General features: G+C 37.3%; 1 protein-coding gene across 1 annotated transcript in view; it reads left to right on the top strand.

Annotated features, from left to right (window-relative positions):
• Positions 1 to 15,244, top strand: part of LOC146742774 (glutathione S-transferase theta-1-like) — a 40,611-nt gene that overhangs the window by 22,115 nt on the left and 3,252 nt on the right. The window contains exon 3 of the mRNA XM_085500889.1: positions 14,295 to 14,414. Coding sequence (XP_085357015.1) covers positions 14,295 to 14,414 — 120 coding nt within the window. The remainder of the gene's footprint in view (positions 1 to 14,294; positions 14,415 to 15,244) is intronic.

The following is a 15,244-nucleotide window of genomic DNA, read 5'->3' as shown; positions in this document are numbered from 1 at the left end:
TTGAATGGTGAGTGCATATAGTATGTGTGAGTCTTAGGTTTGAATGGTAAGTGCATATAGTATGTGTGAGTCTTAGGTTTGAATGGTAAGTGCATATAGTATGTGTGAATCTTAGGTTTGAATGGTGAGTGCATATAGTATGTGTGAGTCTTAGGTTTGAATGGTGAGTGCATATAGTATGTGTGAGTCTTAGGTTTGAATGGTGAGTGCATATAGTATGTGTGAGTCTTAGGTTTGAATGGTAAGTGCATATCGTATGTGTGAGTCTTAGGTTTGAATGGTGAGTGCATATCGTATGTGTGAGTCTTAGGTTTGAATGGTGAGTGCATATAGTATGTGTGAGTCTTAGGTTTGAATGGTGAGTGCATATAGTATGTGTGAGTCTTAGGTTTGAATGGTAAGTGCATATAGTATGTGTGAGTCTTAGGTTTGAATGGTAAGTGCATATAGTATGTGTGAGTCTTAGGTTTGAATGGTAAGTGCATATAGTATGTGTGAGCCTTAGGTTTGAATGGTAAGTTCATATAGTATGTGTGAGTCTTAGGTTTGAATGGTAAGTGCATATAGTATGTGTGAGTCTTAGGTTTGAATGGTAAGTGCATATAGTATGTGCGAGTCTTTGGTTTGAATGGTAAGTGCATATAGTATGTGTGAGTCTTAGGTTTGAATGGGAAGTGCATATAGTATGTGTGAGTCTTAGGTTTGAATGGTAAGTGCATATAGTATGTGTGAGTCTTAGGTTTGAATGGTAAGTGCATATAGTATGTGTGAGTCTTAGGTTTGAATGGTGATTGCATATAGTATGTGTGAGTCTTAGGTTTGAATGGTAAGTGCATATAGTATGTGTGAGTCTTAGGTTTGAATGTGAGTGCATATAGTATGTGTGAGTCTTAGGTTTGAATGGTGAGTGCATATAGTATGTGTGAGTCTTAGGTTTGAATGGTAAGTGCATATAGTATGTGTGAGTCTTAGGTTTGAATGGTAAGTGCATATAGTATGTGTGAGTCTTAGGTTTGAATGGTGAGTACATATATTATGTGTGAGTCTTAGGTTTGAATGGTAAGTGCATATAGTATGTGTGAGTCTTAGGTTTGAATGGTGAGTGCATATAGTATGTGTGAGTCTTAGGTTTGAATGGTGAGTGCATATAGTATGTGTGAGTCTTAGGTTTGAATGGTGAGTGCATATAGTATGTGTGAGTCTTAGGTTTGAATGGTAAGTGTAAAGCGTGAAAATAGAACTGGAATGGTCAATGAGAGCTCCCTGTTTGAATTGATAGTCTCGTGTATGAATGGTGCAAAATGAGCAAAATATCGTCTCTGTGCAAATAACTAGCACGTTTTTCCGCTCAAAAACATTGTCGTCGCTGTTTTTCTTGTCAAAGATATTTTGACTTAACAATTTGACACACGCCCTCTATATGCAATAATGAATTTGTTACCACGTTTTCTGTTTCGCGTAGTATAGGATCATTCTGTTAACAGATAGCTGCTTGTTTTTGCGTTTTAAGGGACTACATTCGATCAGTAAACAATATATTTAGCATAGAAGGATCTGCACATATACATTAAAAGGACGAGAACACATAGAATACGCCATTCCGCCCTCTGGTAACGAAGTGCTTTTGTGAAGACAAAATGACCTCTTTATATGAGTGAAGGCAACGTCATTAAAATAGACATCTGTGTTAAGTTGTGTGGTCGTTCGTCATCGAGAATGCAGTAAAATCCGTCAAAAACATAATCTTCATCGACAGACAGCTACAGATTGAAGGGATATCAACGACCTTCTTTGCACCATTACGTCACAATAGTACTCAATCTTTAGAAGACGTTAGGAAAGGAGTATAGTCATTGATATATCCTTGACTGAGGTACAACATATAATATTACTAAATTTACTCCGCACAGTACACTAATACACTGGAATAGTGTACAGGTAAAAAGATATACTTAAATATATAGTTTTTACTATTGATATGGTCGTTCGCAGTTATTAGAACCAATATTCAGATTTCTGTGATTTTCTCATTATGGTTTCATTATATTATTATATTTATATACCCTATATATAAAATATGTTTTTGAAATGCAGTCCCTCACCCCCTTGGCTATTTTCGCAGATTTTTCGTCGCCGGAGCGATTCACGTCCCAAATTTTGGTTCTCTGGGCGTCTCTAATAAATACTCTATCTAACCGCTGGACTGAATTAGCTGAATTATGAAAAATTCATGGAAGATTGGGCGAAAATCGGTCGTTTTTGGCCTCAACGTTTTTTTGCTCGGAAACGCAAGGGCGATAAGACTCGATTTTCAAGAACGCAGGTCGCTCGGATCGGACGGTTTCTATTGTTTCGAGTCTGTTGTGTGTCTAGAAACAAACTTTGTTTTTTGGTAAATATAGAACATGCTCTGTTCCAATAAAGGATTTTGATATGCAAATCAAGCAATTTTATTAGTTCCTTATTGTAACGTCTCCCATATAAATAGTCCTGTACTCCCCAGAATTTGACAATGGTACTAGCCCAGAATTGACTTTCTGTTCAGCGCGTCTTTGATTGTAGCAATGTTTACGTCACTGTACGAAAATACGCACACTTGTGATTTTGACAACATACACTTGAGCGTTTTAGGATAGTGGGAATAGAAGCAAATATATGGAAATGCCAGTTACGTCACTCATGAAGATTGATGATTCGATTGCTGGCCGGGATAGATGTATTTAGTGTTCATTTCTATGCATATTGTCTACACCTGCGATTCTCAATTTCGATGTGTAAAATCATATCGCTGCTGTGGACGGCGACGGCTGACAGATTGTTTTGGTTCTGCGGCTCTCTTGGCATGGGCAACTGATTTTTAGGTTTCTGTTTTTTTGATATTCTGACGTTCACTTGGTAGTATTTTGTATATACCACTCAGACACTGACAACAAGTAAGTAAACGGGCCGGAACATAGTCAACATGCCAGTGGGACTCTGAAGGCCCCGGAGAAAGCGCCATCTTACAACATTAATGAACGAAATTTACATTACAATTTCATGCTTCCGAACAATCTGATATTTATGCTGGATAACAAAGTATACAAGTACTGTCTACAATATACTGCATAATGGAAATAACATACCTGTCTAACCGCTGTTGATTTTTGTACAACATTCCAAGAACACAAAACAAACAACAATCGACAAAACAAAAACACTACACAGTCACTGTAGCCACGCCAGTAAAAAAGATACTGTGGAACTCATTGCAAATGTAAATACAAAATAAATGTCAGTGAATACAATATTTAATAATTTGCAGCCTCCATGGACAAGTTCACAGCCTCTAATATTGCAAAACCGTTAGTTGTGAACTGAACTTTAAATCTCATCAGGATATCCACATGAAGTTACACAGATAGAAGAAAAAAAATGCAATATTAAGACAAGAAAATTATGCTTTTTTTTGTCAAGGCTATATACTAAATTCCCTTATTTTGGGTGTATTTTTGTGAGTGTACATGTATCCATAAAATTATCAAAACTTAAAATGTAATTATAGTACAAATGTAAAGTAAACAAAATTATCGAGTGATTTTGGATTTGTTGGAAAAGTACTTGAAATGCTGTGACATGGTCTACTATTGGTGGTGGGAATTACCAAGCCAGCTTATAAAACAAGCCGGTAGGCTGGTTGGCATCCGCTCCGCTCAAAAACAAGTATTATGTTTTCGGCTGTTGTCACGGTAGGACATGAACGTGCAGCTAACGTCGGTTTATAACTAAAACCGAGCCTCGTATACAAGGTTCGCAAAAAACGTTCAGTCCTTAGAAGTCACTTTATTTTATTGCTAGGACGTATTCTGCTGTTAAATTTATTATTTCCAACCGTTTTGCGATAGTATTTTCTAGATTGAAACATGGAGGCAAAAAGCTCCATGATTGAAGGCAGCATTTACAGTTCATTCATAGTTCAAAGTTGCGTTGGGATTACGTTGATAGAGTGTAACAATGTTGGCACCGGTGATCTCTTACCAGTGCGCAACGTAGCCAAAATAAAAAAACAAAAACATGATCATATAAACACTGCTATTTATAATAATATTTTTTTCCTATATTTTTTATTACATTAAATAAATACATTTACAAAAAAAAGAAAAAATTACAAAAAAATGAAAAGTGGATGGCTTAAAAGAAGTGGAAGTGGGGGAACATTATTGATAAGCTGACAAATCTGGCTAATAAGTGAATTACTCATAATTAAAATTATTCCATTTTTCATTAAATTTAGACATTGAACCATTATTGATAGCTATTTGTCGCTCTACGGAATATGTTTAACATTATACTCTCCACGACTTCCACCTTTGGGACAGAACCTCTTTTCGATTCAGAATAGAGGTGCTGTTTACAGATTAAAATAAAAAGGTTGAGAAGATTACAATAAAAACTGCCGTGTATTCCAAAACAAATATCCCTGTCAGACAATAAAATATCAACGTTTGTCCATTTTTTCCAGAGTTGCTGACATTTTCCCCAAAATCTCCTAGTAATAGTACATGTAATAAAAAGATGCTCAAGAGTTTCAATATCAGCGTTACAAAAAGTGCACAATGTACTATCAACTAATTTCCATAAGCACAAAGTGTTATTTGTGTAAATTGCCCTATGTAAAAATTTATAATGAAATGCCTGCAGCCTGGAATCAAATGTACAGAGAAATGGTAGTTTAAAAATGGGTTTCCAATCTTCGTCCGGAATTTGAATTTCAAGCCATTTTTCCCATTTATTTTGACAGCCCAAAGGAGGTACATTTTTCCTAACCAAATCCGAATACATTTTTTGTGGGGTTTAGGTTTGTCTCTAACATTAAGGACAAAATAATTGTCAATTGAATTTAATTTCTTAGGATTCTCCTGCAACTCCTTTTTCCATGACCTGGGATTAGCTTTTAACACAGATTGAAATTCAAAAAAATTAACATTGCAGTCGTATTTACACTTGAAATTTTCATAACTTAAAAAATGGCCATCATCTCCTAATAAATCATTTACATACCAAACATTCTTTTCCTGCCACAACCTCCTGTTGACATAATCATCTTGTATAGCAATATTTGAATTATGCCACAAAACCTGACTTTGATAATTAAATTTTTGATGATTTATACAAGAATGCCAAATGTCCATTATTTCCGACCAAAAGTTATTTTTAATTGAATTAATATACTTTTTAATAAAATTTGCATCTGCTTCCCAAATCTTATAATGTCCAATTTTCCTAAAAATATTAAAATAAAGTATTTTCCACGGGTGAGCAATTTTTTCTTGGGACTTTTTAATCGAAGTCAATTTTAACGCCTTGGAAAATAGTGTTAAATTAGGTAAATTTAAACCACCATATTCAACACCACGACTAAGAGTGGCCCTGGATATTTTAGCTCGCCTACCACTTCAAATAAATTGATTAATAATTGCATTAAGACGATTCATAAGTGCACTAGGAGGGGATGGCAAGGAGGAAAATAAATGGATTAGTTGTGAGATTGCAAGATTTTTAACAATTGTAACTTTACCCAAAAGAGACAGTGGTCTACAGCCCCATGAAGCAAACAAGGAAGACATTTTTCTCAATTTATCTTCATAATTTAAAACCACCATGTTTTCTAAATTAAGGTCGAAGATCAGTCCCAATAATTCAAAATTATTTTCTAACCATATTAAATTAAATGTGAGGCATATTCTGTCACTGCATCCCTTTTTTGACCCAAACCACACAGCCTTTGTCTTGCCTACATTCAATTTCAAACCTGAAACTAAAGCGAAATTTGTCAGTACCTGGAAGACAGTACGTAGAGAGGATTCTGAACCATCTAATGTTAAAAATGTGTCATCTGCATACTGACTTAATAATAATGTTTTATTATCAATCTTTATTCCTTTAATATCACGATTGTTTTTCAAAGCCTGGGCCAGAAATTCAACTGCAATAATAAAAATGTATGGAGACAAGGGGTCTCCTTGCCTAACACCCCGGGATATTTTAAACATTTCACTTGCATGTCCGTTATTTATAACACATGAGACAGAATCCTTGTAAAGACATTTAACCCAACTCCTCAAAGAAGCTACCCCAGACCATTCGTCCCGGTGTTATCGCTATCGCCACACGAGACTCCAGCTTGTCTCCTATACAATTTGACTGCGCACATCCAGAAAGTAGATGTAGCTGTGATTGGTGGAATACTAATAAGTTGAGTGTCAATCAAACGCCCACGCTATCTTTAGTAAACAAAGTCACATGACACGCGCCAGTTTAGTTTTGGCAGGCGATTTCAAGGCAGCACGCTTAACCCTTTCGTTCACAGGTTGGGAGATATTAGAATGACTGACAATTTCACGCCACTGTTTTACATTATTGGCGGATTTTTCTGCGCTATCAATCTTTCTCTTACAAACTAGACATAGATGAGACGACAGAGTCGCTCCTTTCACAACGTCGCACTGGATCAAATTGGAAAGACGATTTCCATAAGTTATCCCTCCTGCTTTTCCTGGCTTGAATAAATTCACACACGACTTTAACTGTCCACAAACTCGAAGACTACACGAACACAGTCTACAATAGTCGTCCGCAACAATATGTATGTATTTCTTCGGTGTACTGATGCACGAATGCACCGTGACACGGTGTTTCTCGGGTGTCGCCATCGCTGAGAATGCCGCCGGCGCAATTTTTCACCCAACTCGCGATTCTGTTTTGCAACATTTTATCAATAATCCCTTTGACAAAATCGCCGACAAAAGCACCGCTTTGCTGATCTTTTGTTCTATAATTCTTAATGCAAACACCGACCCTAGTAGTAATTAGTAACGTCGCCTAGTACATATGAACGGTCGTCATTGCAAATCGAACATCCTTTTGAAATTTGGACGTCGGGCAGGCGATTTCAAGGCACCGCACTTAAATATTAGCAACATATTTTTCTGAGCGGTTGTTTATTCTCTTTCAAACGAGACATAAATGTGACGACATAGTCGATCCCTTATCCACCGCTAAGAATGCCGCAATGTTTCGTTCGTTTTGCAACATGCCACAAATCGTCGAAAAAAACACCACTTCGACGGAAGCTTGCGTAATAAGGGGGTTAAAACAAGAAAACAAATGCCATGTTTAATACATATCGACCTGTTTTACTTGCGAAAGATAACGGAACATGAACTCGTTTCGTGCGACTTCGGAACCCGAAGGAACACACCAACAACGTTGAATTTACCCGCTATCTTCCAAATATGGTATATTAATTTATTCAGTTGTTTATTTAGAGTGACGTCCGCGGTCGAATGCGATTGGCTATCGATGTCAGTGCAAAGGTCATATGAATATTAAAATTAAGTGGGCGGAAGGAAAATTGTATAGGAGACAAGCTGGAGTCTCGTGTGGCGATAGCGATAACACCGGGACGAATGGTCTGGGGTACAAAGAAGCACCAAAATTAAATTTTAAGAGAACCTCATCAATGTAGCTCCATTCAATAGAGTCAAAAGCTTTTTCGAAGTCCAACAATAACAACAGACCAGGAATTTTGTTAAGCTCAGTGTACTGCAACACGTCATACAAGTAACGAGTATTTTCACCAATGAACCTATCTTTAATATATCCAGTTTGAGAATCACTAATAATATCCGGAAGAATCGTTTTAAGTCTCTCGGCTATACAGCCTGAAGCCAGCTTGTAATCTGTATTCAATAATGAGATCGGACGCCAATTTTTTAAAATGGATTTGTCCTTATCTTTCTTAGGAATTAAAGTGATAACACCTTGTTTTTGTGTAATCGACATGTAACCAAGAGACAATGAATAATTAATAGACTTTACTAGGAAATAATGAATATCGTTCCAGAAAAACTTATAAAATTCACAAGGAAATCCATCACTACCTGGTGTCTTATTATTTTCCATTTTTTTCAAAACTGATAGAAATATAAGTGATCTCACCATTGCACTGTTCTTTTTGAATTTCAGACAAACTGGGGGAGAGGACTGAAAAACAATTATCAATCGGTACAGTAGGTTTCGAGGTATAAAGGTTTTCATAAAACAATTTTTCGGTGTACAAAATTTCCTTAGGGTCTGAAATTGACCGGTCATCATCCACTTTCAAATGTGTTATGGTTTTATCAATATAATTCCTGTTTTCTAAGTTTAAAAAAAAATTAGTATTACGCTCACCATGCTCAACCCATTGAACTTTCGACCTCATTATTGCACCCTGGGTTTTAATTTTCTGCATATTTTCCAACTCTTGCTTCTTATTCTCTAATTTAATAACCAAATCATTTGAGTTTTGTATATTTAATTCTTGTTCCAAGGCGTTTATTTCATTCTCAATTTTTTGAAAATTGTTCACATTTTCCTTTTTCCTATAAGTACTGTAAGCAATCGTCGTACCCCGTACTTTAAGTTTTAACATTTCAAAAAATAGTTGGGGGTTAATAGAGAAATTCCAGTCATTGTCTGACAATACGGTGTCACCCTCCCCAATTTTGTATTGCTCAACAACCTCTTCGATTGATGTTTTAACCTTTTGTGTATAAACATTGTCATGCAATAGTGAAGTATTAAATTTCCAGAAACCTCTCCCTCTTTTTTGTAAGTAAAAATTACAAATAATTGTAGTCGTACTGTGATCCGAACGGTACCCGTACGAAATATATGAATTTTTAACAAAAGAGGAAATGTCTGGGAAGACCAAGAAATAATCCAGACGACTTTGCTTTAGATGCTTTTTTTTGTGCCAAGTGAATCTTCTAGAATCTGGGTGGGTGACTCTCCAAATATCAATCAAATCAAAAGCTTTCTTTAGATTGTCAATTTCCAGGCTTGCTTTTGGGTTATTATAAGATACATACCCACTACAGTCCAAATTAAAATTGGGTGAGACATCCCAGTCCCCACAAATAATTATACTCAAATTCCCGAAGTCATCCAAGATATTCTGTATTTCTTGGTAAAAAGTTGGATTGTCCTCATTAGGGCCATAAATGGTACCCAATGTGAATCGTTGTGAATGAAAAGTTAAATCGAGAAATAGAAAATTACCACCAGCGTCGCCTCTAAATTTATGTATCGTATATTCATCAACTTTGTTAAAAAAAATTCCCACACCTCGGGAATTACTTCGATACGCACTAAAAAAAACACTTCTGCCCCCATTCCGATTCCCATATATCCTCATCCCCGATTTTGCAGTGTATATCTTGCAAACAATAAATATTAAAATCTTTGTTTTTTAACCAACAGAAAACATCCCTTCGTTTTTCTGGAGTAGAGCACCCCTGAACGTTTAACGACAATACTTTCAAATCACTCAATATAATTTACATATGGTATTTTCCTATAACATAACCCCACACTAAAAGCCATACTAAATTTGTAGGAGGAGATTCATTTAGCACGAAGCTATCCAGTTTTTTTGCTGTTACTATGGCAACGATAGGCCAATTTTTTTCTTCAGATTATACCTAATAACTAGGGTGATGGTGTGACCTGCCTGTCAAGTTTGAGGGAAATAGGCCAAGCCAAAACAATCACAGAAGAATTAATACGTGAAAACACCGGAAACCACACACTCAGAAACACAAAATTGATTTTAAGGGCAATCCTAGCAGAACGGATCGCCAATAGTGAACAAAAATGTTCGTAAATATTACTGACCGCAAAAGACGCTCATCGCGAAGTGTCTTGTTTTACATAAAACAAATATGGTCAAGGAACAACTTCTCGCGATTAACGTTGGTTCCTGTGAGGAAAACATCTCGTCATGTCTGAAAATATCGTTCTGTGAAATATAGTGAAAACATAGTGTATTGTTATATGGGTGATTTTTATTGTTACGAAATATTAGGAAATTCTGCTGCATTCATATATTTTGAAATTTATTGGCTGATACCATAGCAACCCCACGTAATACGGTCACATTATATGTACACATTAGACTATGCCAACATCCTTTATTCTATGTTTGTGTCATATTACCCCAAACCCTGCAAATAGAAGTGTGCATGGAATCATGGGAAGAAACGGTGTGATAACTGTCATAAAGGTGATTGACAGGTCATAATTTTTTCAACTCTGGAAGGACAGTTGGAATCTACCAGGTGTGCTTGTAATTTGTCCCTGAATCTGGGCCATTTATGCCTATAAATTTGATAGACTGAGGAGTGATACAGGCTCCAATCATCATTCTGCTGTAAGACTTGTATGAACTGCTCTGCGATCTCCTGCTTTCGGTGGTGCCTCCAGAATAACAGCGTTCCTCTGTGTTGCAAGAAGCCATTGACTGTCATCCATAAAACATCCTGGAACTGTGAGTTATCACCAATGCACACTTCCCTAAGCAATCCCCTATTTTAGTGACTTTATTCAGTGTATTTTTCTGTGCTTCATTTCTAATCTTGAATTATTTTGAGAAGTATTAAATCAAGGATCTTTAACTTGATATTTTGGTGTGTTTGTATTTTATTTCCAGTATTATTGTCATGTCTACCCGATACTAGCAGTGAACGAACCACCTGTCCAGTGTGAGTTCTGTGGGTGGCCCTCTCAATTAAATAAGCAGGCTTTGCACTGTGACATACTACATAGTCACAGTACAGACACCTACACTGGTTTGCGACAAGTTTTTGGTGACAGATAAAACAGATGAATCCACGGGGGACAAACTTGACTAGGGATAAATTATTAGACACTAATTTTATATAAAATACGATACTAGTATAAGTGCTCGTCTACCGCATGCTAAATTCTACACGCTTGTACATATAGAAGCTGCTGTTGAGTTATAGAAAGAGATAAGATGTTAACTAATTAAGACACTGTATTCAGAATATGAACCTAAATCACACGTATACATATTGTAATTACATCAGCATGTACTAGTATATGTAGGCTACAAGTATTATATGACGTCACGATCATGTCGGCTAACTGAAGTAGAAACTGCACACTGACTTGCATTATCAGACTTAATTTTCGTTTCAGACTTCTAAATTTACCGCATGGGTTTTAGTATTTTAAGCTTGTTCTTTAAATCATTAGATTTCCTCCAAAACAGATTTAAAACGTATATGTAAGATGAGTCTGTAATCTCTACGTAATCATGGGAATTACAACAGACTGCCAATTCGACTAATGAGACTGTGCACTAATCGGTCATTATAATTCCAGTCTGAATTCCGCTTTGGATTTTATTATATATATTTACATGGCTCTTTCCATTCACATCATATACATCTTACGCAAGATGTTTTTGAAAGAAAATTAGTTTTAACCTATTTAATAAAAAATAGGTTTCTCGACATAGTGTATGAAAGCTAAATTTCATGAATTCATGTTTACTCAAAAATATACTTCACGAGTTCACCGAATCCTGTTATTTGCGAATCCTGGTATTCACAAATCATTTTATTCGCTGAATCCTGTTATTTGCGAATCCTGTAATTCAATACTGTTTTCGCGAATTCTGTCATTTACTCACAAATCTGTACTATTTGCAAATCCTGTAATTTGAGAATCCTGGTATTCACAAATTATTTTATTCGCTGAATTCTGTTTATTTACAAATCCTGTTATTTGCGAATCCTGTAATTCCCCGACTGAACACTGTTTTTTGCGAATTCTGCAATTTGCAAACCTTCACGTAGTAATCATGGGAATTACAACAGACTAATCGGTCATAATAATTCCAGTCTGAATTCCGCTTTGGATTCTATTATATCAGAGGTACATTACTTGTGGTTTGCAACTACGGTGACATGATACCAAGATCCCGTTTCAATGTCGCTCTCGCATAAGCGTTCCAACTCGAAAAAATGCGAATGCGCATGCCCGAGGTAACTGGGATAATGGGATGTCCAGGTGGATCAAAATAGCTGCTCACGATATGACTGATTACGATAACTATTTTCTGTACATTTTCGATGTATTACATTTTTTCACTATGAATGTGGTAATACATGTTCTATTGTTTTATTACAAACCGCCCATGTCATGTCAGATGGTCGTAGCATCAGTCTCGCTATCCACGAGATGAGACTTGAATGGGATCTTGGCATGATGTCACCATACAGTACTATGCGCGTTGCAAACCCCAAGTAATGTACCTCTGATTTTATATATATATATTTGCATGGGTTTTCCCATTCACATCATGTACATCTCACGCAAGATGTTTTTGAAAGAAAATTAGTTTTAACCTATTTAATAAAAATAAAAATAGGTTTCTCGATATAGTGTATGAAAGCCCAATTTCCCGAATTCATGTTTACCCAAAAATATTCACCGAAAAGTTCATCGAATACTGCTGCTGGCTGGAATGAATGGCAAAATTGAACATGTATTGGGATTTGAACAAGTTTGATTCTTGATGGAAAACGTATTTGTATACGATTACTGTCATGATGGACTTATTGCTGTTGTGAAAATAAATAAACAGATATTGTAGATTGGAAAATAACTTGCTACACAAATCAGAGCAACGCCCAGTACAACACATTGTGTACAATTAGCGAAGTAGCTTTGAAACCAGTGTCGAGTATTGCTTGAATATTGATCGGCAAGTCAATCATAAGAGGGTAGGGTATTTTCTTGCATGGATATATCATGGAACTATAGTTCCATGGATATATGAATGAAAGAATGAGTGGAAAACCTAATTTGAAGGGCGGTGGTCGTCGCGCCGCGCACATGCGACTTTTGGGTTGATAAACATCGATTTCCCCACAATCCAATGCGCTCTTCTAATGGAAATCGCGAAACCAAGGCGCAAAGTATACTAATGGTGGATATTCCGCTCATTGCGAGATCCCGCGGGATACCCTGGGAACGGTTGTCAGCCACGTGACTCGGGTCGAGCTTTGGTTCAAAATGGCGTCCTAGCATAACGTTGTGCGTTGTCCTAATTTCCACGCTAGCGATCAGTTTGTTTTATCGTTCTGTGGCACGTTTATATATGATAGATGATGTCGACAAACTCGGCTAAGCCCCCCCCCCCACACACACTTTTGGGATATTTCTATTTTTGGGGTTTCCGTTCGGCTAAGCGCCCATCTCCTTCAAAATGACTGTCTAATCCAAACACTTGGTCTTTGATCATTGATAATACTGATAATCGTTTTTATATGATACAGCGTGGGTATCGACTACCGTGAATATGTTGTGAATGCGTGGAACACGGTAACCGTGCGTAAACCACGCTTCGACAATGACCTGTTATACAAGTCACGGTGAAATGCGGTAAATGCGCTATTTACCAGTTTTTGAAAAAACATGCCGTTTATTCGCCGAAATCAATTCCACCAGATCGTACTTAGACATCGACAATTCACTTCCACATTGCGTTACCAGACAGTCTTGGGGATTTTCCAAAGAATTGCGTCAGTACAAGCATGGAGGTAGCATAAGCATAAGGGGCATGGTTCAACACGGTTATTAACTTGACCCATTAGGTCAAAGGACGTTGTTACAGGTTAAATCGTGCAAGAATATCACATGGCGGAAAGCGTTTTTCATCCAGAGTTTGCGTACAATCCAAAACATTAGACAATGAATATAATAAATAAGATTTTGGCTTCGACTGTATTCCAACAGACTCCAATATTTTTAACCTCGTAAATTTGGGTGGTACGTAATTAATATTGTAATAAAATGTGCATATTCTTTCTTTTTCAATGACAACGCAAATAATTTCGTAAATTTATTTCCCTCAAAGACGTAATATCACCCCCAATCGCAAGTCGCAAGGTGAATTAAAATTGCCATTTGCACTCTTTCAGAGGCGGTGCTCGGGCATGCGCTCACCCCTAAAAAAATCACAATTTTCTGAGTGAGGACACTGGACGATAACGCAGTCGAGTACCGCCGGTGACTCCATCGACACCTTCCGATCACATCAAATTACATAGTTAAAGCTTAGTAACGCCTCGGTTTGTATTCGTTGGACTGCGCAACAGTCAAAATTGCCGTCTGTGTTCATACGAGTCTATATCTCGCGCATGCGTGGCACGATTTGAATATGACGCGGCGCGGCGCGACGACCACGGCCAACCTTCTCAACTAGATTCTAAAACATGTGCAATATGGATAACAGACAGAATGTAGCCAGATTAACCAAAGACATGCGCAGTGTTAGTAGAGTCCTCCGTTTTTATGCCACGGGCGTTGAATCGTGCCCGGCCTCTGGCGCCATTTCACAGTACGTGTATTAATCAGAGATTCAACAACGCGTTAATTGTGTTAATCCTTAATTTCAGGTCAACCATATTACGATACCTGGCCAATAAATACACAAATTCTTCTGGATATGGCATCGGATTAGCAGAAAGAATGCTGTCGGAATCGCTGATCAGTTGGGCAAGCAATCAACTACATAGGTAAAGGCTTTATTTCTATCGTATCATGATTACTTGACATAATCAATACGCTCTCATACATTGATACGGTCACCGCACCGAATGTTCCTGATTGCTGATTGAAAACAGAGTTTGTTTTCCGGCTTATTAGGGCTCATTCTCAGTACACCATTCCTTAGGCAATTTATACAGTTGAATCGATTACATATATTTATATAAAACGGCAAATACTGTTTCATTTAGTTGTATACCGTTATTGTAGTACGTGCAGAAGTAGCTGACATGGAGTTGTCAAAACCCAGATTCATTCCCCTCTGTGGTGAAGCCACTCGCCATGTTAATAATATGCCCTATGGTGATATCAATACTCTTGGTGTTTGCGTCACCATTAGCAAAAAGCAGACAGACACGTCTGCACTCAGTCTAATACGCCCCTGGTGGTGACGTCATCACCGAATCAGAATATGCACCCAGTACGCCACCAATGGTGACGTCACACGCAAGCTGATATGTCCTTAGGTGACGTCAGTACGCAGACAGACATGTACCCAATCGTGGAATACCCATGCTGATATATCCGTGATATGCATCTTACGGCGACAGCTATACCCAGGCGTTTATAATGGACACTGTTACTACTGTAACTTGGTTCGTACACAGTCCCTCAACACCGGTGCGGAGGGACTGTGGTTCATACTACCGTCTTACGAACGCTTTGAATTTGAATAAATTGTTCAGTAATGTGTCACTAAATATTATCGACATTTCGCTATTGTATTCATCAGTTACACGCGATGTATAATAGAGATATAGTTGACGCTGACGAGCCCACTATATCGTTACAAAACCAT

The sequence above is a fragment of the Saccoglossus kowalevskii genome, chromosome 6 (assembly GCF_978046115.1).
Source record: "Saccoglossus kowalevskii chromosome 6, keSacKowa6.1, whole genome shotgun sequence".
Lineage (NCBI taxonomy): Eukaryota > Metazoa > Hemichordata > Enteropneusta > Harrimaniidae > Saccoglossus > Saccoglossus kowalevskii.
The sequence above is the reverse complement of the archived record's forward strand: the minus strand, read 5'-3'. Positions and strand labels throughout refer to the sequence as shown.